Raw genomic sequence first — 21,564 nt, 5'->3', positions numbered from 1 at the left:
GGCAAGCAGAGGCCCATGGGTTCCCTGGGGCCTCAAAGGCAGACGAAGGAGTCGTGGAGCTCATAAGGTGGGAGCCATCAGCTCTAAGCTTTGAACAAACTACTCTGGCTACGGGGAAGAAAGCTAACTTGGACAGAGAAGGAAAAGACAATGAGCAGAGATGAGATGGTTGTTTGGAGTCGGCTGCAAGACCATGAAACCAAGGATGTATTCTGAGGAGAGCAATGCTAGAACCCCAGAACAAAGGCACCAAGCCCAATGTCTGTAAATGCTCTCTTCAGTCCTAAGTAGCTGTATGTACACACGCATGTATATGCACATGCATACAAACCCTTTCCTCTGTGTATAAACAGGATAGGTTACTGGCGAAGACTCCTGAAGCCCACTCCAGGTTGAAATCCACCTCACCAGCTTACTAGCCATAAAGCTCGGCACAAAGTCTCTTAGCCTCTCTACACGAGGGGTTCCTCACCTGCAGCATGGGATGACGACCGAAGCACCATTATGAAAGTTCAACACTGTACGTGAAACAGAGAAGGACACCTGCCATTCGACTTCCTGTAGCCTTTGGAACCGTCAACCAGGGGCTTAATTTAACACAATGCGATTTAGTTGGGCCCGGTGGCCCACGCCTTTAATCCCAGCACTTGGGAGGCAGAAGCAGGTGGATCTCTATGGGTTGGAGGCCAACCTGGTCTACATAGTGACTAAAATAGTCTATAAAGTTCCAGGACGGCAAGGGCGATATAGAGAGAGCCTATCTCAAATAAATAAATAAATAAATGGTAAACAAATAAATAAAAAGCAACAAAGTTTATTATTTTACATTTCTGAAAACCAGCAGTACAGGCAATTCCAGACTCAAATTCAGCTCAGGCCTAACTCCTCTTGGAGGTCTAACTCCCATTGGAGGTCTCACCCAAGAGACAATTTGATATTTGCCTTCCTTGGGTCTTTGTTCTTCCTGCATCCCTTGTGTTCTGTTCCTGTCATGAATTTTTTCTTTTCTCTTTCTCACTCTCTCTCTTTTTTTTTCTTGCTCTTTTCCTCCTTAGAGGAACCCTTGTGATCTTATTTTGGGCCTACCTGGATAATATAAAATCATCTCAAAATCCTAACTTAAGCAAAATGCACCTGTGTCTCTCAGTGTATAAGAATTCACAGATTATGGGCATTAGGATGAAAATGTCTTTGGGGGCCATATGATAAACAATAAATAGAGGTTAATTGCTATTATTCCTATTGTTATCACTGTTATGATTTACACAGCATCCCTGCAGCAGCCTCCCCGTGCACCTTCCAAGGTACCTTGACTATAAGAGGAGACAGAGAAAGACACTGGGTTCCCTGGAGTCCCGAGGCTGGGCTCCAGGCTTGAGGTAGAGCTGACTGCCATGAGGGCTGAGTGGGCGGAGCTCACGGCCATGAGGGCTGAATGGGCAGAGCTCAAGCCACCCCTTAGGCCTGGCAAGGAAGCAGGCACGGAGGCAGAAGTGCTGGGACCTGCTCCCAGGCCTTCTTCAGGGACCAAGATCAAGGCATGGCCACAGCCTAGGGCCTCTTGATGCTGCTATATTGTGTGGACTCCTCAAGGCTGGAGCTGGGAAGGCGGGTGACGAGGGAGCCAGTGTTGTTGTAAATGGGCTCCTGACCCAAGGCCACCAGAGACAGAGCTGCGTATGAAATCTCCTCCCTGGGAAAGGGAGCCTGGGATACAGAGGATCACAAGGTCAGAAAGGCTGGGGGTGGGGGGAGCAGTGACCACCCAATGAGACAAGAAAGTCCTCAGAAGAGGTAGGTCAGGGCTCCAGTTTCCCTCCATTCTGTCAGGAACCCCAAATAACCTTCACGCTACACAAGAGAGTCCCACCTCTGCCCCCAGGACATCCACTTCCTACAGGATCCCAAGTCACTTGGCCAGTGTGGCTCTTCCCTGTCTAGTGTTAGGACCACATTAGACAGGCCCAAGTCTGCAGGGTTGAGAGGTGGTGTGGAAACCCTTCTGAAACCTATTAGATCTGCTCAGACCCCACCCTCACCAGCTGTGTCCACATGGGCACAGAGTACACTCTCCAAGGGGGTGGGGCAGTGAGAACCTCACATCTCCGCGGGCCCCATGAAAGACATACCATGGTGACATATTCCACTTCCTCTTGGTGGGCCTCGCCAGAGGAGGCCATGGAGGAACCTTTTTTATGAGAGGAGGGTCTGGGCTGCTGAAGGGACAGGTTTGCATAACAGAGGTCACCCTCCACAGACGGCGACACCTGGGGTTGGGGACACAGGATGTACACATTTGCAGAATCAGCCTGCTGAAACAGGTTTTACTTTTGCAGAGGGACATGGGCCTCTCTGCTTTCCTGTACCCACCCCCTCCTAGCTCCTTATGCTCCCCATCCTCCCCATTATCTACCCAGGCCTCCTCCCTTCTGACTGTTTCTAGGTCCCTCATCCCCCCCCCCCCGCCAGCCTGTAGGGACCAGAAGTCTGTATGTGACTTATCTGATGCATTTGGACATAGAAGCTTCCAGGGGGTAGAAAATAAGGAAAGAGGAAAAGAAGCTGTTGCTCCCTGATGTCTGGACTCTGGGTTGCTTACCTGCTCTGAGTGTGGCCCAGCAGCTAAAAGGAAAAAAAAAATCTGAAATTAGAAAACCTATCCTTGAGACTTGCAAGGCTCGTTTTGTTTTGTTTTGTTTTGTTTTTCCCAAGACAGCTGTCCTGGAAATAGCTCTTGTAGACCAGGCTGGCCTCGAACTGCCAGCCTCTGCCTCCTAAGTGCTGGGATTAAAGGCCTGCGCCACCACTGCCCGGCTATGACTTGCAAGGTTCTTTGCGCAAAGAAGAAAAATAGGGTGGGGCGGGCAGAGCAGGTTGGGGCAGGGCAGAGCACAAGCAAGGACTAGCTCAGAGACAGGAGGTCTGGTTCCAGATTCTGACCCTTTGGGAGGCACACTCTGTGACACTGTTCATCTCAAGCATGAGATGATCATTAGAAAAAGAGACCTTAACCTACCTGTCCCCAACTTCACAGAACTGTGCAAATGGCTGATGGTGTGGCCTTGCCAACTCTCCTAGAGCTGAGATTCTCCCTGCAGGATCCTGGGTTTCATTCGTAACTTTGCTTGTTATCGCCATCATTCTGCCACCTTCAAGGTCACTTCAAGGTCACACCTGTCGTTGCTAGCAACTGGATCATCTGGTCCTTTCTCCCATGACACTTGTCCGTCCCACTACCTTCATCTAATGCTGGATTCTAGTTCATCTTCAGCCAGGCTCTGAGCCACAGGGTGGCTGGGCCTGCCCCTTACAGATGCCTGGCTGTACCTGACAGCTGAGCGTTTTGCCCCCAGCTTGATGCCTGAGCTAAGTCAGCATGGCGTGGACACAGCTTTTGGGGAGAAGTGGGGAAAAGAGAGACTGCTCGATTTTATAAATGTTTTTCAGCCCTTGGCATTTCTCCCTGTCTACATCCCACCCCTTGCTCTTGGAGACAAAAAGAGAAACAAAAGATTACCCCGTTTTTGGTATCAAACGACCTGACGCCTAGGAATAGAGAGAATACTTAAACTTGGGTCTCAGTCAACCTATTTGGGAGCAGAAGGGATGAATAAGACCAGGGTCTTGGGGCCAGCAAGATGACTAAGTGAGGAAAGGTACTTGCCATTGAACCTGACAGTCTGGGTTGAATTCTCAGATCCCATAGAGTAGAGGGAGAAAACCAACTCCCAAAGTTGTCCTCTGATCTCTACATGTGTGCTATGGTATACATATGTGGGTGTATAAATGTACACACACACACATATATACCTACATAGACAATTTAAAATCATTATTATATTATTATTTTATTATTATTTAAAAGAACCTAGTCTAGACAGGCATGATGGTGCACTCCCTTAATCTCAGCACTCACGAGGCAGAGGTTGGTGGATCTCTGTGAATTTAAGGTCAGCCTGGTCTACATAGTAAGCTCCAGGACAGCCTGTGCTACATAGTGAGACCCTGCCTTTTTGCTTGTTTGCTTGCTTGTTTGTTTGTTTGTTGAAACAGGGTTTCACTGTGCAGTTCTGGCACTCATTCTGTCTTGAAACGAACACAAGAACCTAGTCTGTCTTCTGAGAGTGTAAGTCTCCTAGGCTCAGCATGGGGATGGAGTAGGGGAGATGTGAGATGGGGTAGGAGTGGGGGTGGGTGGTCCCTGGGCATTCTGAGAAACTTTCTACAACTTCTTGAGAATGTGGAAGTGAAGCCAGACAGGAAAGGGCTTGGTTGAGGCCAGACCTTGTGATCTGAGAGACCTTGTGATTCTGAGAGAAGGTGGGGGGAGGCTCTTCCTGAAAAGCAGGGGCACCTAGAATGAGTAGGTCAGCCTGAGAAGAGGCTGATGGGCAAGGGACAAGCAGAAGCTGGGATCACATTGATTCTGTTGCCTGGAAACCCATACTTGCGTATGTATGAATAGGGCACACATACACGGATACTGTGTGTGTGTGTGTGTGTGTGTGTGTGTGTGTGTGTGTGTGTGTGTGTCTTTCTTCTCCCATGTGAGCTTGGCACCTCCTTCACAACCACATCTCCCTAGAGTGGACTGCCCTCCTAAAGTCACTGCAACTTCTGCCACCTTGACCCAAACTAGGAAACAGGAAAGAAGGCAGATCAGAGAGGAGCAAGGGTGTGCAGAACAGGAAGCTGACCCAAATCTTCCCAGGGAAGTTCAAGCTTCAGATGGCCTCCAGCCTCTTGGATGGCTAGCTGGTGGTGGCCTTTCTGGCACAGCCTCTCCCAGCCTGCTTGGATAGTCCCTCAGGTCAGCTCTCAGATGGCGGAGCCAGCCATCAGCCCACACCATCCAACCAGCCCCAGCCTCAGAACCAGACACCCTCACCTTTCTTCTGTCTCCTCATCATCCTCCAAGCAAAGAGTGAGGTCACCAGCAGGAGAAGCAACAGCACCGCAGAGATGACCGGAAGGAGCACACTGAGACCCAGAACATTGCCGCCTCCGCGGTCGCTGCTGTTGTCACCGCTGTCACCGCTGTCACCAACAGAACTAGAAGGATCAGGCAGGAGACATAAGTATCCAGGCCTGTGCTTCCCATCCTCTGAACCAAATCCCAACCACCTGGTGGCAGAGGCAAGACCAACACCTTATGGCCTGCAGAACTCTGGTTTCCAGTCAGGGAATTCTCATTCTGGGTTCCTTCAAAGCCTGTGTCTAGAAGCCTCGCAAGAACTGCCCAACCAGAGGCTTGAGTCAGGCTTCCCAGATCCTAGGCAGGCCCTCATTGGTTCATTGGTTTTGTTTTTTATTTTTTTTAAATATTTATTTATTATGTATATCATATTCTGTCTGTGTATGTCTGCAAGCCAGAAGAGGGCACCACACCTCATTACAGATGGTTGTGAGCCACCATGTGGTTGCTGGGAATTGAACTCAGGACCTTTGGAAGAGCAGGCAATGCTCTTAACCATTGAGCCATCTCTCCAGCCCCCTGGTTTTGTTTTTTAAAGACAGAATCTTGGGTAGCCCAGGCTAACCTCAAACTCAATATGTAAATGAGGACAACCTTAAACTCCTGACTTTTCTGCCTCTGCTTCCCAAGTGCTGGAATTACAGGTGCATACCAGCACTTCTTACAGAGAGAGAAATTTGAACACATATAGGGAGAAGCCATATGACAGGGCCAGGAACTGAAGTAACACAGTTACATGTCAGGTACATCCACATTGCTGCCAGTTGGGGCTGGAGAGGTGCTGAGTGGTTAAGAGTTCTTGCTGTCCCTACTTTTCATCCCCAGTACCCGCGCATGGTAGCTCACAACTTTCCAGTTCCAGGAGATCGGAAGCCCTCTTGCGGGCTCCAAACCCGGGTTACCCGTGGGTACCCAGACATAGATGTAGGCAAGTGCTACATCTTTATTTTAGAAAATAAAAATAAATATTTTCTAAAAATATATAAATAAAAAAATCATTGCTGCCAGCCACAGAGGCTAGAAGAAAGTCTTGGGACTGATTCTCCCTTTGGTACCTGTGGCTGGGTTTGAAGATGGGTCTCTAAGTGAGGTCATAGGGATGGGCCTTAATCTAACACCACCAGTATCCTTATAAGAAAAGGCGGGCTGGGGAGATGACTTAGTCAACAAAGTTGTTGATTTACAAGTATGAAGTCCTGAGTTCAACCCCTAGAACCCACATTAAGAAGCCAGACATGGTGATATGCTCCTGCGATTTTGGTGCTGGCAAGTGGAGACAGGAGAAACCCCACCCCCACCCCCAAGCTTCCTGGTCAGCTAGGCTAGACTGCTTGGTGAGTGCCAGCTAATGAGAGACTCTGACTCAAAAATAAAAATTAAAATTAAAAAGACAACACCTCAAGAGCGACACTGCAGGTTGTCTGGACCACACACGTGCCCACGCACACAGGGTAGGGGGGCAATCATCAGTTACTACTAATTAAAAGCCATTTGGAAGGCCATGGGAGTAGCTCTGTAATAAAGCACTTGCCTAGCTGGTGCTGAGGCCCCGAGATCAGTCCTCAACACTGCAAAACAGGAACAAACCAAAGTCTCAAAACAGAGTGCAAAGCAGGGAGAGGAGTGAAGGGGTGCCTTGATAGGGGAGTTTAGCCAATCACATTCTGTCCATGGGGCGTGTTGCCCTAAGGCAAAAATTTACCTATAAACCTGGCAGTGCGCTTCCCCACCCTCTCTCGCTCGGCTCCTGCGTTCTTGGACAGACCGTTGGGACTCTGGTGTAAGTTTTCCTTCTGTTTATTAAAGCTGTATCTTTATATTAAGCTAGTCTGGTTGATCTTTAATTACCGATCGACCGCGCTCCTTCAGTTCCTGATGGAAGAAAGACTGGGGATCTTCCATGAGGCTTTGTGGAAAGGACTGCAATAGGGGCCCTTGGATGATACAAAAGCACAGTCAAGAGCCTGGACAGATGGCTCAGTGGTTAGGAGCACTTACTACTCTAGCAGAAGGCCTGGGTTTGACTCCCAGCACCCACATGGTGGTTCATCACCATCTCTAACTGCAGTTCCTGGGGATCCAACTCCCTCTTCTGGCCTCTGAGGACACCAGGCACACACAGCGGCACACAGACAAAAAAAAGGCAGAAAAAAACCCTCCTATACATAAGATACATTAATTGATTAATTAAAAATAAATAAATGCAAAGTTATGAGAACAAAGAAAGCAAAAACTAGAAACGAGAAGCGGCCTCTCAGATTCAAGAAAGTTCTTTGATTGCAGGGGTCTGGGCAGGTTGCTAAAGAATAAGCCAGGTTCTGGTCTTGTTTTAATAAAAGGGGGGGCAATCAAGATTCACAGAGAAAGCCATCTAGTCTGTTTCCTCTTCTGTCAAATGGATACCTTCGTCGGTATCCATCCCTTTCATGGAGTGATCACAGGCTGGGCCAAAAGTAACTTTAGGCAGGGCTAAGGATATAGTTCAGCAGGAAGAGGTCTTGACTAGCATGCATGAGGCTCTGAACTGAACCACAGGCTTAAGTAGGATGTGGGAACCTGAATCTGTACTCCTAACACTCAAGATAGAGGCAGAAGGACCAGAAGTTCAAGGTCAACCTCAGCTCCACAGTGTATTCAAGGTCAGTCTGGGCTGCAGGAGACTCTGGCGGGGACAGAAAATGAAAGGGAGGGAAGGGGAAAGAAATCCCTTCATAAGCTGCCTCATGGTCTAGAGACATTGAGGACCTACCAACATCACCAATATCACGGTTCTTATTTTAACAGTAATTCGATTATTGTGTGCGTGTGTGTGTGCATGTGCACGTGTGTGTGTGTGTGTGTGTGTGTGTGTGTGTGTGTGTGTGTGTGTGTTGTGCATGATGTCCTCAGAGGCCAAAGAGGGTATTGAATCCCCTGGAACTGGAGTCACAGATGGTTGTGACCAGCATTTGGATGCTGGGAAATCAAACTCAGGTCCTCTTCACTGAGCCATCTCTCCAGCCCCCTTAACATCTATTTGAATAGCTCTAGGGAATCAAATCCTCCACAAGTTCTCCGTGACCTCCTAGAAGTTGGACCAAAAGCCATCCCTGTGGCCTGACAACTCTCTCTCTCTCTCTCTCTCTCTCTCTCTCTCTCTCACACACACACACACACACACACACACACACACACACACACACCAGCTAGCCATGTTGCTCTTGCTGACTTCCTATGAGTATCTCTTTCCCACCAAGCACTACTTCCATGTCCTTAGAACCCAACACAGGCCTACCAGAAAGAAATTAGCTCCCGTTAAAGTAGGATAAAAGAATGAACAAATGAACCAACAAACCTATGAACTACCCTCTGTTCCAGGATGAGGGCTCACTGGGAGCTGAAGGCAAGTTGGGGGGCCAGCATCTTTAACTATACAGAAGGAATCTGAGACTTCAGAAACTCCACCATTAGAAGACTTGGGGCTAATTGGACCATGGAGGACAGCATCTTTCAAACTGGCTTACCTGTCATCAGAGTAGCTGGTCATCATTGAGAACGTGGTGGTGATTGTAGCAACGGTCTCTGTGAACATGGTGGTGGTGAAGGTGATGGGGAGCGTGGTCAATACTGTAGTGGGTGCTTGGCATAAGACAGATTACAATGCTATTCCAATCACCCATCACAGTCTGCTCTTGCTCTGAGCCTGCGAGGGAGTGCGGGCCATCCCAACCAGAGGACTCTGGAGCAGGGCTGTGGCAAGCAGCTATAGCTGAACCACTACTATCCTCTTGACCTCTAAGAGAGCCCAGAGCCTCTGAGGCAGGTAGGACTGGGCACAAGTCCAGGGAGAATGGTGAAACCCTGGAGGGAGCCAGGGAGAGCCTCAGAACAAGAGCAGCTGAAACCCAGCTGAACACCCCAACTGCCTTGACAGTGCCTCAGCCAACACTTCCCCCCAGCTTTATCAGACAAGGACAGGAACAGACAGGGAACTTGAAAAGTGGCTAACATAACCTAGTTTCAAAACTTCTAAGGTCATGATCATACTGCGGGGGTGGGGGAAACAACTAATATTGGGGCTGGAGAGATGGCTCAGCAGTTAAAAGCACACAATGTTCTTGCAGAGGACCCAGGTTCAGTTCCCAGCACCCACATGATGGCTCATCACCATCTGTAACTCCAGTTCTAGGGTGTCTGATGCCCTCCTCTGGCTTCCACAGACACCTGACACACATGTGGTACACATACATGCATGCATGCAGACAAAACACCTGTCTATATACACAAAAGAAGTAAAAATCCTTTGATAGCAAAAAGAAAGTCCTAACAGTCAGAAAGATACTTGGGACAAGTTAAGTTTCAGCAATGGAGATACCCTTTTCCAAGGGTATTATCGAGGTTCAGCAAGATAATGCAAGCTTTGCGCCATACTGAACCTCAGGGAGTCCTGGAGACGGTAGCCCTGCCTTCATCTACCATCTGCACCCTACAAATGCCCTACGACCTGGTGTTAGCAGCCTGTCTGGGGGTGGAAGAGCAGAGCTCAAGAGAGAAACCTCTCCAAGCCGATGCAGGAAGACCTCAGAGCTGACCCCACCCCCACTATCACCATAAGTTTCCGCATTCTGGAAGCACTCACAAAGAATACCGTTAGGCTAAAGGCACAAATGGGCTCCTCGGGAGACTGCAGACATCAGAAAGGCAACTGTGTGCAAAGGCCCTTCTAGACCTTGGAAATTGGATCATCACACCCCAACTAGGCTGGTACGGTTTCCCTCAGGAGTGTGCTCAGGGGGTGAGCACAGCACCAGGTGGTGGCACCCTGAGCTCCTTGGAGAGCCGGGTACCTCCCATGGGACTCCAGGAAAGCGTTGGCCGGAACTGGAACTCCAGGGGCCACAGAAAGTGGTATCTTTGGCCTATGAGCCAGAGCTGGGGACAACCACCCCGCCCTCTCTTGGCCACAGACTAAAGATGGAGCTGTGCAGAGAAGAGGAAGGGAAGCGCCTGGAAGGCTGGGAGTCGGGAGGTGTTTAAGAGAAGCCCTGTCCCAACCCCAAGCAGTCTGTCAGGGGTGTGGGGGACTTCAGGTCTCTACCTCCTGCACAGTGCAACAGCTCATGAGTGACAGCTAATTCCTTTAGGTGGGACCCGAGGGACCAAAAAGGGCATCTGAAGAGATGTACACACACTCTTACCTGGGCCAATGTTCACATTAACTTTAAATTTGCGATCATATCCAGCTTTTTGAATCCCACACCAGTAAACGCCAGCGTCCCTTATCCTCAGCTCCTCCATGGTCACTGTGACGATGAAGTCTGTCTGGTCATCCCTGATGGATACATGGTCCTTCTTCACCAACTGTTCTTTATCCGTTTTAACCAGAATCTCACATGTATCCCAATCAGTTCCTCGGCACCAGTACTTCTTGTAAGTCTTCCAGGAGGAATCATATGAGCACCGCACAGTCAAGGAGCCCTGCTCATTACCGCTCACCATGTTTGGACCTGTGATTGCATCCTGAGCAGTGGAGCAGCCTGGAAAATATAAAACCGTGGACCACTAATCTCCCACTCCAAGAGCATACAGTCCCAGTTCCAAAAGCACGATTAATTGAATAGTGGTCAAGAGAACACCCCTTCTCCAAGACAGGCTGCCTGCTGTCCCTCAACATCCAGCTGAGTCAAGAGGAGCCAGAAAAATTCTTGAACAATTACAGCTCTGAAAAGAAAAAAAAATGGCCAAGCATGGTGGAGCAAGACTTTAATTTCACCACTCAGTTAGCAGAGATAAGTAATGTCCCTGAATTCAAGGCCAACTTGGCCTACAAAGCAAGTTCCAGGACAGCCAGGACTACATAGAGACCCTAGTATGGGCAAAACCCTGGGTTCATCCTGAACATCTGAACATCTGCCCTCCCTGCACCATATAAGATATGTGTGTGTGTACACATACATGCATATATACATGCATATATGTGTGTATGTAAACATGTATATAAACAACATATAACATATAAACAACATCCAGGTGGTACTGCCAAGTATGGTGCTGTTAGGTGTGGTGCTACCAGCTATGATATTGCCAGGTGTGGTGCTGCCAGGTGTGGGGCTGCCAGGTGTGGTATTGCCAGGTATAGTGTTGCCAGATGTGGCACTGCTAGGTGTGGTGCTGCCAGGTGTGGTGTTTCCAGGTGTGGTGTTGCCAGATGTGGTGTTTCCAGGTATGGTGTTACCAGGTGTGGTGTTACCTAGTGTGGTGCTACACACACCTAACCCCAGCAGTCAAGAGGCTGAAGCAGAAAGATCATGAATTTAAAGCTAGCCTGGGCTACATAATGAGATTGAGTCAAAAACCACTTACTATACCACACTTTTTTATACCAAACATGAAAGCATATGCGTGTGCACGTATGGTGTATAGGTGGGGGCACATGTATATTTAAAGCATGAGCCTGAGTTAATGTGCAGACAGCAGAGGAAAGCATGAGTGTCTTGTTTTATCATTCTCTGCCTTATTCTTTTTTAATTGACTTTTATTTTATATGTATGTGTTTTGCCTGCCTCTGTCTGTGTACCACATGAATGCCTGGTGCCTTCAGAGGCCAGGAGAGGGTGTCAGGTCCCCTGGAACTGGAGTTACAGATGGTGTGTGCCATTGTGTGGCTGCTGGGAAATGAGCCCTCTGCAAGAGCAAGTACTCTTAACGGCTCTAACCCCCTGCTTTATTCTTAGAGACAGCCTCTCACTTGTGAGTTCCAGATGGATTTTCCATCTGCCCCTTTGACCTGTGTCCACCCCATGCTGATTCCACACCATCCTGCCTTACAGTGTCACAAGTGAGAGGGGTTTCTTCTGAAGATGCATGTTGTGTTCCTACCTTAGAAAGATTCGGAGGACACTGGAATGTTTCTTTACAAGAATAAGTTTGGGGTGCTAATAAGATGGCTCAGTGGGTAAAGGCACTGTGTTGCCACCAAGCCTGATGACCTGTGTTTATCCCTAGGACCCACATGGTAGAAGGAAGAACAGACTCCTGAAAGTTGTCCTCTGACCTCCACATCCACAACCACTCACACAAATGCCCCCAACACACACGCACACACAACACAACACACACACACAACACACTACACACCACCACCACACACACATAAACACAAATAAATGTAAAAAACAACAAAGACCCATGCTCCAGGCATGGTAATATATGCCTGTAATCTTAGCACTTCTAGAAGCCAGTGTGAACTATGCAGCAAGTTCAAGGCCAGCCTGGACTATGTAGGGAAACCTTGTCTGATAAAAAAGAACACGGGGACTGAGTGTGTAACTTAGTTGTTAGAGTGCTTGCTTGGCATATGTGAGGTCCTGGGTTCAATCCTCCCAGCCTGGGGGAAGGTGTTGGGCTGTTTGTTGGACTGTTGCACATTTAAAGCTGGGATCCGTCTTGTTCTGCCTTTAAAACTGGTACATAGTTCACGCACAGTGACACACCCAGCCCGGTGGTTTTTAGGACCTCCACAGCTTTATAACCATCTCTGTTGTCTACCTCCAGAACTTCTTCTCTTTTTGCAATAATTTATTTAATTGTATTTTATGTGCATTGGTGACATAGGTTGTCAGATTCCCTGGATCTAGACCTGGATCCTCTCTAAGAGCAGTCAGTGCTCTTCTCCCCTGAGTCACCTCCCCAGCCTGAGAATTCCTTTTCTTTTGCCAGTATGAAGACCTGTCTCACACCACTGACAGCTGCATCCCTGGGTGCCTGTCCCGCAGCGCTCTCGCCGCTAACCCTGATCCCCTTCCTGGCCCCACGGACTCACCTATCTGCACATTTCATATAAAACACATCACACAGTGTACAGTGGTAGATGGCTTCTTCTCGCCACATTGCGCATTTGAGGTCCATCCATACCGTAGCCTGTGTCACTAATATTTCAGTCTGGTTTTAACAGGGTAATGTTCTATGGTGTGGGTGTGCCATGTTCACTGAAGCATCAATCAAAATGGATGGGTCAGACATTTAGGTCATTCCTACCTTTTAGGGATTATTAATATTGTTATCATGTCCATTTGGATTCTTAGCTTTTACACGGGTGTGTGTTTGCACTTCATTTTGGTCATGTGACTATACCACAGCTAACATTCTGAAGAGCCATCAAATTGCTTTCCAGAGCCACTGCACATGTCCATCAACTATATATACATCCTCTGCAGTTAATTGTAAGAATCTTGGGAGCTGGAGAGATGACTCGGAGACTAAGAGCACGCATTGCTCTTGCAAAGGACCCAAGTTCAGTTCTGAGCACCCACATCAGGCAGCTCACAACAGCCTGTAACTCCAACACCCTCTTCTGGCCTCCCCTGGCATCTGCACACATGTGCATACTCTCTCTCTTTCACACACACACACACCTCACAGTAAATAAAATCTTTAAAGAAAAGATAATCATCTTAGTTGTTCAGCTCTAGAAAGGCAGACATCGGGAAGAGCAATGTTGAAAACAAGTACTGTAGTGGACACATTCATTCCTGCAGCTACTGCTTGCTGTTTGCCTGAGTTGTACCCACTATGGCTTTAGGGACAAAGGTCTCTGCCCTCTGGGAGCTTCCATTCTACTAAGATGTGGGAGGGAGGCACAGACCATGGCAGGGGTGGGGTGGGTGGCTGGGGAGACAGCACAAGGGACTCGGTTTGTTTGTGTGTGCTTTCCTTTTGAGGCAGAGTCTCAGATATTCAAGTCTTGGACTCTGTAGGTGAGGATGATCTAGAACTCCTTTTGTCTACGCCTCCTGAGTGGAGTGGGCCAAACCCCAGAGGAACAGCAGTTTTAATTAATTTATTTAATTTCCCCAGTGAAAACCACGGTGAGAAATGAAGACAGGAATGAAGTGAGGAGCCTGGGACCACCTAGGGAAGAGCACTCAGAGCAAACAGGACAGAAAACTCTGAGGCCAACAAACCTAGTGTGCTCAAAGCCATGTGGGGAAGGGAGCTGAACCAGGCAAGGATGCAAGGGAGAAAAGGGGGGACCGGGAATGCTATGCAGAAAGGAATCAGATGGTGAGTACCTAGTAAGCCATCTGCAAGGATTTAGGATTTTAATTCAAAGTCGGGGAGGAGGTCATTGGAGATGGACGCCCCAGGTTTGGCCTGAGTACTAAGAAAATATGGAATTGCCAAACACTAAGACAGGAAAGCTCAGGGAAGACAGGGATCTGGGAAGATTTGATCAAGCTGTTTAAAATCTTTCTTTCTTTCTTCCTTTCTTTTCTTCTTTCTCTTTAAGTCGGGGTCTTACTATGCCTGGATTTCTTTCTTTTTTATGTGCATGTGTGTGTGTGTGTGTGTGTGTGTGTGTGTGTTTATGGGTATGTGCATGTGACTGTAAGTTCCCACAGAATCCAAAAAGGGCATCAGATCCCCTGGAGCTGGAGTTACAGGCAATTGTGAGAAACCCAATACTGGGGGCTAGGACTCAAACTTGGCTCCTCTGAAAAAGAAACAAGCCTTCTTAACTGCTGGGCCATCTCTCCAGCCCCCACATTTGAAATGCCAGTGTCTAAATACGAAAGCTGAGTACACGCTTTGCTGTACGATTCTAGAGTCCTGGGAAATGCCTGCACTAGGGGTGTAAAATTGAAAGCCTTCTGTTGATACTACTTCAAACCGAGAGAAACATCCCAACGGCACAGTGGAAACCACCAGAATATAAAACAAGAAAACCCCTTCTGTGGTCTGCATGCACTAGAGCAGCAGATCTCAACCTTCCTAAGACTGCGGACCCTTTAATACAGTTCCTCATGCTGTGGTAACTCCCAACCATAAAATTATTTTTGTTACTACTTCATAACTGTAATGTTGCTCCTCTTATGAATCATGATATGAATACTTTTGGAGATAGAGGTTTTTCAGCAGGGTCAAAACCCACAGGTTGAACAACTGTAAATCTATTTATACTGCAACATTAGCCGCAACAACCAAGCCACGGACCAAAGTCCACTGACAGGTGAATGGATAAATATATACATGATTATGTCGGCAAGAAAATATGTTTAACTGGCGATCAGCATGTTAAAAAGAATAAGCCAGATTCAAAAAGACAACACGTTTCCCCTGGTATGCAAAAATCTAGACTTTTTTTTTTAACAAAATAGACATGAAAGTGGAAGGGGCTGTTTAGAAAGGGAGGGAAATCAGCAGAACTGGAGGAGAAGACAAGAGAAAACTGTGGTCCAAGTACCTGATATACACACATGAAAAAAAAAATGACACGATGAACCCATTATTTTGTGCGATTTATTACAAGATGGACTCTCATGGTACATCCCTAACTAGCCTGGAGTTGGTATGTAGACCAGGCAGGCCTCCAACTCACAGAGATCCATCTGCCTCTGCCTCCCGAGTGCTGGGATTAAGGGCGTGAGCCACCACACCTAGAGCTGTATCACTGTGTTCAATAGAAAATTTTCTTCGTTTGAAATCAAAACTGTAACCATCCACTGAGAGTTTTATCGGATCAAGAGTGATGACGAAGTCTATAACCCCAACACAAGAAAACCACCTTCTGCGACCTAACTCTGTCTGCTACTGTCATTAATCATAATGAAAATCTTTTTGGAGACAGAGGCTGAGGCAGGAGGGTTACTAGTTAAAGGGCCAGCCTTGGCTACATAGAAAGCGGACCCCATTACAAAACACAAGAAATACACCAGAAAGTGGCTGCCAGCCCTCCCTGGGGCTTGTCTCCTGCCTCCTCTTCACCTTTTTCAGGCCTTCCACTGTTTCTGCCGTTTTCTTCCGTCCCAGCTGCCGTCAACCACCCCTCCATCTGTTTTGTATATCAGATCCCTTCTCTCCTTCCCTCAGGCCCCTACTCCCACACTCACTTCTTCCCCACAGCCTTCCCTTGAAGGAGCACGGTCACGAGATGACAGCCCAGCCCCCTCATGGATTCTCCTGAGCAACCGGGGCTCTGCCGTCTTTCCAAGACCAGGGGGGCCCGTTAGGGTGTCAGCCTTAAATATGGTCAACCCCGCATACGCGGTGGTCTGGAACTGCGCCTGGGGCTGAGTTTAAAGGCTCAGTGTTTCTGTCACGATGACCCCACAACAACGGGTCAGTATGTGAATGAGACCTTCTTGCCGGGCTCCCTGGTTCCGGAGAGAAGCGCTTCCTCTAGTTGCTGAAGTATTGGCAGCAATCTGCGCGCTCACCTGAGATCCAGGAGAGGACGAGTACCAGCAGCGCCAGGTGCATCTTCTCACGCCCCTCTGCCTTGGTGGAGCCTGTCTGCGAGGACAGGCTACATGCTCCACTCCTGCGTCTCCTGGGTACTCCGATTTCCCTCACTCACCCTGGCACTTCCTCCTTCAGCCACTTCCCACTGGTGAATAAAACCAAAAGAGGAACGAGGTAGAGCGAGTGAAATGTAATGCAAGAAGTCGGTTTTGAGAAACACCTCCCTGCCCAGAGCCAGAGCGACTTCTCTGAGAAGAGAACCGGGGGTCTCCTGCTCTGTATACACAGATCCCGTGATTCGAGCGCAGAAGACCAGAGACTTAAGGGTAGCCGCAGAGAGATTCTAGAACAGTCAGTCACTGGAATGGAGGAAGTTGAGCAGGTGTCAAAACCCAGCCTCCTCAGTGGTGTTGGGGCACAATTGTAGGTCCAGAATTCAAGGGGCAGAAATGGGGGGAGGAGGAGCTGAAAGTTTGACAAGAACCTTAGCTACATAGTAAGTTGAAGGCTAGCCAGGGCTCTGTAACAGCACCTGTATAAAAAAAGGGAAGAGGGTATTGTTCAGGAGCAGAGCTCCTGCCTAAGGTAAGCAAGGCCCTGAGTTTGGTCCGCAGCACCTCCAACCAACCCCTACAAAATTGCAAAGAGAGGGCCTCAGGTAATTAGGATATATGAACAGGAATCTACCCACCCAGAGTCGTGAAGGGGGGCGGGGTTCTGCTTTGAGAACACTCTGGCCAATCTGCCCCAGCCTACTGGATAATAGATAGGTTAACCCAAATTCCCCAGAACTTTAGTGAACACCCTGTGGCTACCCCACCCCCAAAGAAACCAGTTTGCTATTCATAACTCCTAAGCCTCGCTCCCACACCCTCTTCAAAGTATCCATTTGTCCAAATCCGAAGGGAACAAAGGCCAGCCTTGAGATCTCTCTCACACACACCCCTTTCCAGAAAGCCCTTAGAGAGCAGTCACTTTTGGTAGGTGCCACACACACCCTGTGACACCTTGGCTTCACAATGCCCTCGAGCCCTGGTCAGGCTAGCCAGGTTGGAGGAGGCTTGTGGGAGGGTTGTTTACACTGAAAACTCTAACCGCTGATAAGCCACAGCCTTTCCAGGATGTGGCCAGAGATGGCCACTTACTTTACATGTTCCTAGACCATAAAGCAAAGTCAACATGGGCTCAGTGGCCATTGTTGATGGAACAGGTCTCTGCACAGGGCACTGCTCGGGTATGCTGAGGGAGATGTCCTCCGCAACACGTAGGGGGTGACTTTAAAGGAAGTGATCATCAGACCAGGGGTGCCCTGAAAACCAAAGGGTGGGATCATGGAGGGTCCAGGAGTGACTTTTCCTTTCTTGGGCAGAGGAAGAAAAAACAAACAGCTGTCTGTCAGGAGCCTATGGCCAGACCCTCTGATTCTAGTTCTCTCAGATTGACCCATCCAAGATGGAGGGTAAACCTTTGAATCAAGAACACCAACTTATCCAAGGGGTTGTGAGTGAAGAGGAGAGAGTACCCCTTAAACAAGGACCTCTGTGGATTCTGAGAGAGTCAGGGTATTCAGGAGCCCCATGTCCTCAAAGACCTACTAGAGGTCCAGATCCTGGCTTGGCCATTGATTTCGGCATAACTCAGTTACCTCCCAGGCTGCCATATCCCTACTGGTGAAATGGGGCATTGAAGGTATTCACGGAGGTGCACACCTGAGGATCAGGAATTCAAGGCCAGCCTCAACCACAAGTTCCAGGCTAGACATGAGTTTCTATAGAATGGACAATTGAAGATCTCCCTGCCCTAAAGCACAGTGTTTACAAAAGGTGCATTCAAAAAAAAAAAAGATAAAGCTGGGCAGTGGTGGCGCAGCCTTTAATCCCAGCACTTGGGAGACAGAGACAGGTAGATCTCTGTGAGTTCAAGGCCACCCTGGTCTACAGAGTGAGTTCCAGGACAGCTAGGGCTGTTACACAGAGAAACCCTGTCTCAAAAGCCAAAAAAAGGAAAAAGAAAATTATGTTCACATGTGTGCACACGCAACACCCAAACCCACACATTGTATGTATTATTTCTTGTGGAGGGAGCTATGTATACATTTGTATTGCCTGTATGTGATAGGTAATGTTTTATGTGCACGTGCCTATCTGTGCATATGTGTATGTGCCTATGTGTTCCTGTGCATTTGTGTGCTGTCCATAGTGTTCTTCTGGATATAAGGACACATGTTTGCCCTCTTTATCCTTTCGGACTTGAAAACTACACATGATTTTTTTGGGACTCACCCCATTCCTGTGCGGAAGTGCCCCTGACCAAGAGGGCAGTTCCTTAGTGGTGGAGAGGTTACTTACCATTTGCATAAGGCTCCAAGTCCAGATTGCATCTACTGCACTCTAGAAGTTTCACCAGAAGGTCCTGCAGAGCCAGCCAGCTGGCCCAGTGAGTGAAGGCAATTGCCACCAAGCCCGATGACTTGACTTTAATTCCTAAGACCCACACAGTGGCAGAAGACAGCCTGATTCCTGCAGACTATCTTATGACCGCCACACACACGCTGTGGCGCACACACTGCCCCACTCCCTCCCACAATGCACCAAACAAACAAATAAATAAAAATAACTTTAAAAGGAAAAAGTGTACTTTGGAGACTAATAGCCAAAGGCTAAGCCAGGTGGAGATGCTAGGGAGATAGTTGAGCAGTTAAAACCGCAGACTGCTTTTGCAGAGGACCCAGGTTCAGTTCCCAGCACCTACCTTAGGTAGCTCACAGCTATTTGTAACTACAATTTGAGGTGATCTTACGCCCTCTTCTGGCCATCATGGGCACCTGCACTCACATGCACTACCTATACCCAGGCATAGACACATATACAAAATTAAAAACAGGGTCTTGAGAAATGGTTCAGTAGTCAAAAGAGCATGGTGCTCTTCCAGAAAACCTGAGTTTGGTTCCCAGTGTCCATGTCAAACAGCTCACAACCATCTGTTACTCCAGCTCCAGGGAGTCTGATGCTCTCTACCAGCCTTCACGGGCACGCGCATGTAGCAGTCTCTCTCTCTTTCTCTCTCTTTCTCTCTCTCTCTCTCTCTCTCTCTCTCTCTCTCTCTCTCACACACACACACACACACACACACACACACACACACACACATACACACACGCGCGATAATAATAAATCTTTTTTTAAAAGAACTGTTAGACTTGAAAATAACCCACAGAATTAAGTCTCTCTCAGTGACAAGAAGTGACTGTCAGCCATCCTGTCTCGGACATGTCCCCCGAATGCTGACTCTGCCGCCACAGCTGGGGCTCTTTACCCTCCTGCTTCCCTCCTCAGCTGCAGTTATCAGGGCTTCTAGAGCTTTGTCTTGTAGCCAGTAGAGCGGAATTGTCACACCCCAAACTGGATGGGGCGCATTTCAAGTCCCAAATTTGTTATTCATACTGGAAACCTTTTCCTTCAGGGGGTTCCAGCGTTGACTGCGTCAGCTTCAGGCCTGAAGTGGCTCTGTAGTTATTCTTCCCTCGGATTCACATCTCCTTACCTCAGAGCTTTCCTCTCTAAAGGGAGGGTCTGCTGCCCCTTGAGCCCACGGCAGACTTGTGACCTGTTCTGCCTGCTCTGAATACAGCAAAGAGGGATGTGTGGGGCCCCACTTCTATTAGGGCCCCATATTTCCTCCTGCACTTCCTGATTCTGCCAGGAACCAGCTGGCCTGCCGGGTGGTCACCAGAGACAAAGAGAGAACAGCTGAGCTGCTCTGGCCACCAGCCAGCAGACATTAGACATGTCAGGGAGCCCAGGTGAGGGCAGCATGGTCACCAAGGCCAAGTTCTGACTCAGATTGTGCCCTTGAGTTTGGAGCAATTCTCTGCCACATGATAGTACTGTTAGGGAAAAGCTAACCTGTCCCTGACTCCTCTGCACTCCCATCTGTCTCCCTCACAGCTCTTGCACGTGGCTCCTCCTGCCTCCCTTCCAGCAGCTCCCTCCTCACTGTTTTCTTAATGCTGTTCAGATCTCAGCCAGCCCGGGAACTGTGGAGCTCTTGCGGCTTCTAACTGAAAATAATACCTTTGCCTAGATGACTCACGTTTAAGAGCACAGACTGAGCAACCATCTGTAACTCCAGTTCCAGGAGATTTAATGCCCTCTTCTGGCTTCCACATGCAGGTGCACACATGTGCACATACCCACAAGCAGACACACACATGTGCACATACCCACAAGCAGACACACACATGTGCACATACCCACAAGCAGACACACAAACACGTGTAATTAAAAAATAAAATGAAAACTTGAAAATAGCACATTTGTCTAACGTACTAAAGTAACACACTCATTTTAGGAAATAGAGGCGATGACAGGAAGAAGTTAGTTGCCCCTAATCTCGTCACCAGGAGAGATCATTGTTTGTATTGAGATTAATAGTTCATGCATCTAATGTCTTCCTGCATGGTATGTCCCAGAATTCAGACTAACTGGCTAACTGATGTCTGTTGACAGAGGCTTCTGTCTCATCCAGTTCTGCAGATGTTCAGTCAAAGAAACACACAGAGACCTACATTAATTATAAACTAGTTGGCCTATTAGCTTAGGCTTCTTATCAACTCTTACATCTTAAATTAGCCCATAATTCTTGTCTGTTTAGCCTCATGGCTTGGTATTTTTATCAGTAAGACATTCTTATCTTGCTTCCTCTGTGTCTGGGTGACAATTGCAGACTGAGCATTTCCTCTTCCCAGAATTCTCCTGTTTTGGTCACCCCACTGTTGGAAGGAGGCTGCTTGTTTGTCCTGGCTGCCCAAAACCAAAATAATCACACAGAAACTATATTAATTAAATCACTGCTTGATCCATTAGCTCTAACCTCTTATTGGCTAACTCTTACATATTAATTTAACCCATCTCCATTAATATGTACATGGCCATGTGGCAGTGGCTTACCGGTTAAAGTTCCATCCGGTGCCTGTCTCTGGTATGGCTCCATGGCTTCTCCCTCACTCTGCTTCCTCTCTCCCAGCATTCAGCTTAGTTTTCCCCGCCTACCTAAGTTCTACCCTGCTATAGGTCCAAAACAGCTTCTTTATTAATTAATGATAATCACAGCACACAGAGGGGACTCCCACAACACCCTGCCTATACTTCCTTCCTGGCTACTGGCCAATCAGCATTCTATTAAACCAATGCAACTGACAAATCTTTAGAGGGTGCAAGATCATTGTCCCACAGCAGGTGTAAAGCCCACACCACCCAACATGCTATTGTCCGTCGTGAGAAAAACCGTCCTATGAAAGAAGCACCATCGGAAAGGGAAATGCTAATGTCTGGCTTCAGCAGTCTAAGGCACTGTGAGCTGTGTTGTAT

The 21,564-nt window shown here is 48.1% G+C and overlaps 2 protein-coding genes across 4 annotated transcripts in view; one reads left to right on the top strand and one right to left on the bottom strand.

Annotated features, from left to right (window-relative positions):
* The window catches only part of Rab37 (RAB37, member RAS oncogene family), a 67,629-nt gene that overhangs the window by 24,319 nt on the left and 21,746 nt on the right, over nt 1-21,564 (top strand). The gene's annotated exons all lie outside the window — the stretch shown is intronic.
* Nucleotides 799-16,574, bottom strand: Cd300lf (CD300 molecule like family member f). 2 transcript variants are annotated; one of them, XM_087909797.1, is made up of 7 exons: nt 16,171-16,574; nt 10,153-10,491; nt 8,479-8,536; nt 4,889-5,052; nt 2,600-2,622; nt 2,130-2,267; nt 799-1,707 (listed from the first exon to the last, which is right to left on the bottom strand). In XM_087909797.1, exons 1-7 carry the CDS (start codon nt 16,211-16,213, stop codon nt 1,552-1,554), a joined length of 921 nt encoding a protein of 306 aa, XP_087765923.1. In that variant the 5' UTR covers nt 16,214-16,574; the 3' UTR covers nt 799-1,551. The 2 variants fall into 2 exon arrangements, with proteins under 2 accessions (XP_087765923.1, XP_087765921.1); XM_087909795.1 differs by having other exon boundaries at nt 8,479-8,593; nt 16,171-16,573.

The sequence above is a fragment of the Myodes glareolus genome, chromosome 9, assembly GCF_982192425.1.
Source record: "Myodes glareolus chromosome 9, mMyoGla1.1, whole genome shotgun sequence".
In the NCBI taxonomy this organism is placed as follows: Eukaryota; Metazoa; Chordata; class Mammalia; order Rodentia; family Cricetidae; genus Myodes; species Myodes glareolus.
This window is presented reverse-complemented; position numbering and strand designations above follow the sequence as displayed.

Coding starts and splice junctions, on each gene's coding strand:
- Cd300lf (XM_087909795.1), bottom strand. CDS start 16,213: ATGCACCTGGCGCTGCTGGTACTCGTCCTCTCCTGGATCTCAG. Junction 2,268..2,599: donor CTGGGCCACACTCAGAGCAG/GTAAGCAACCCA, acceptor CCCCAACCCCAG/GTGTCGCCGTCTGTGGAGGG. Junction 1,708..2,129: donor AAGTGGAATATGTCACCATG/GTATGTCTTTCA, acceptor TCTGTATCCCAG/GCTCCCTTTCCCAGGGAGGA.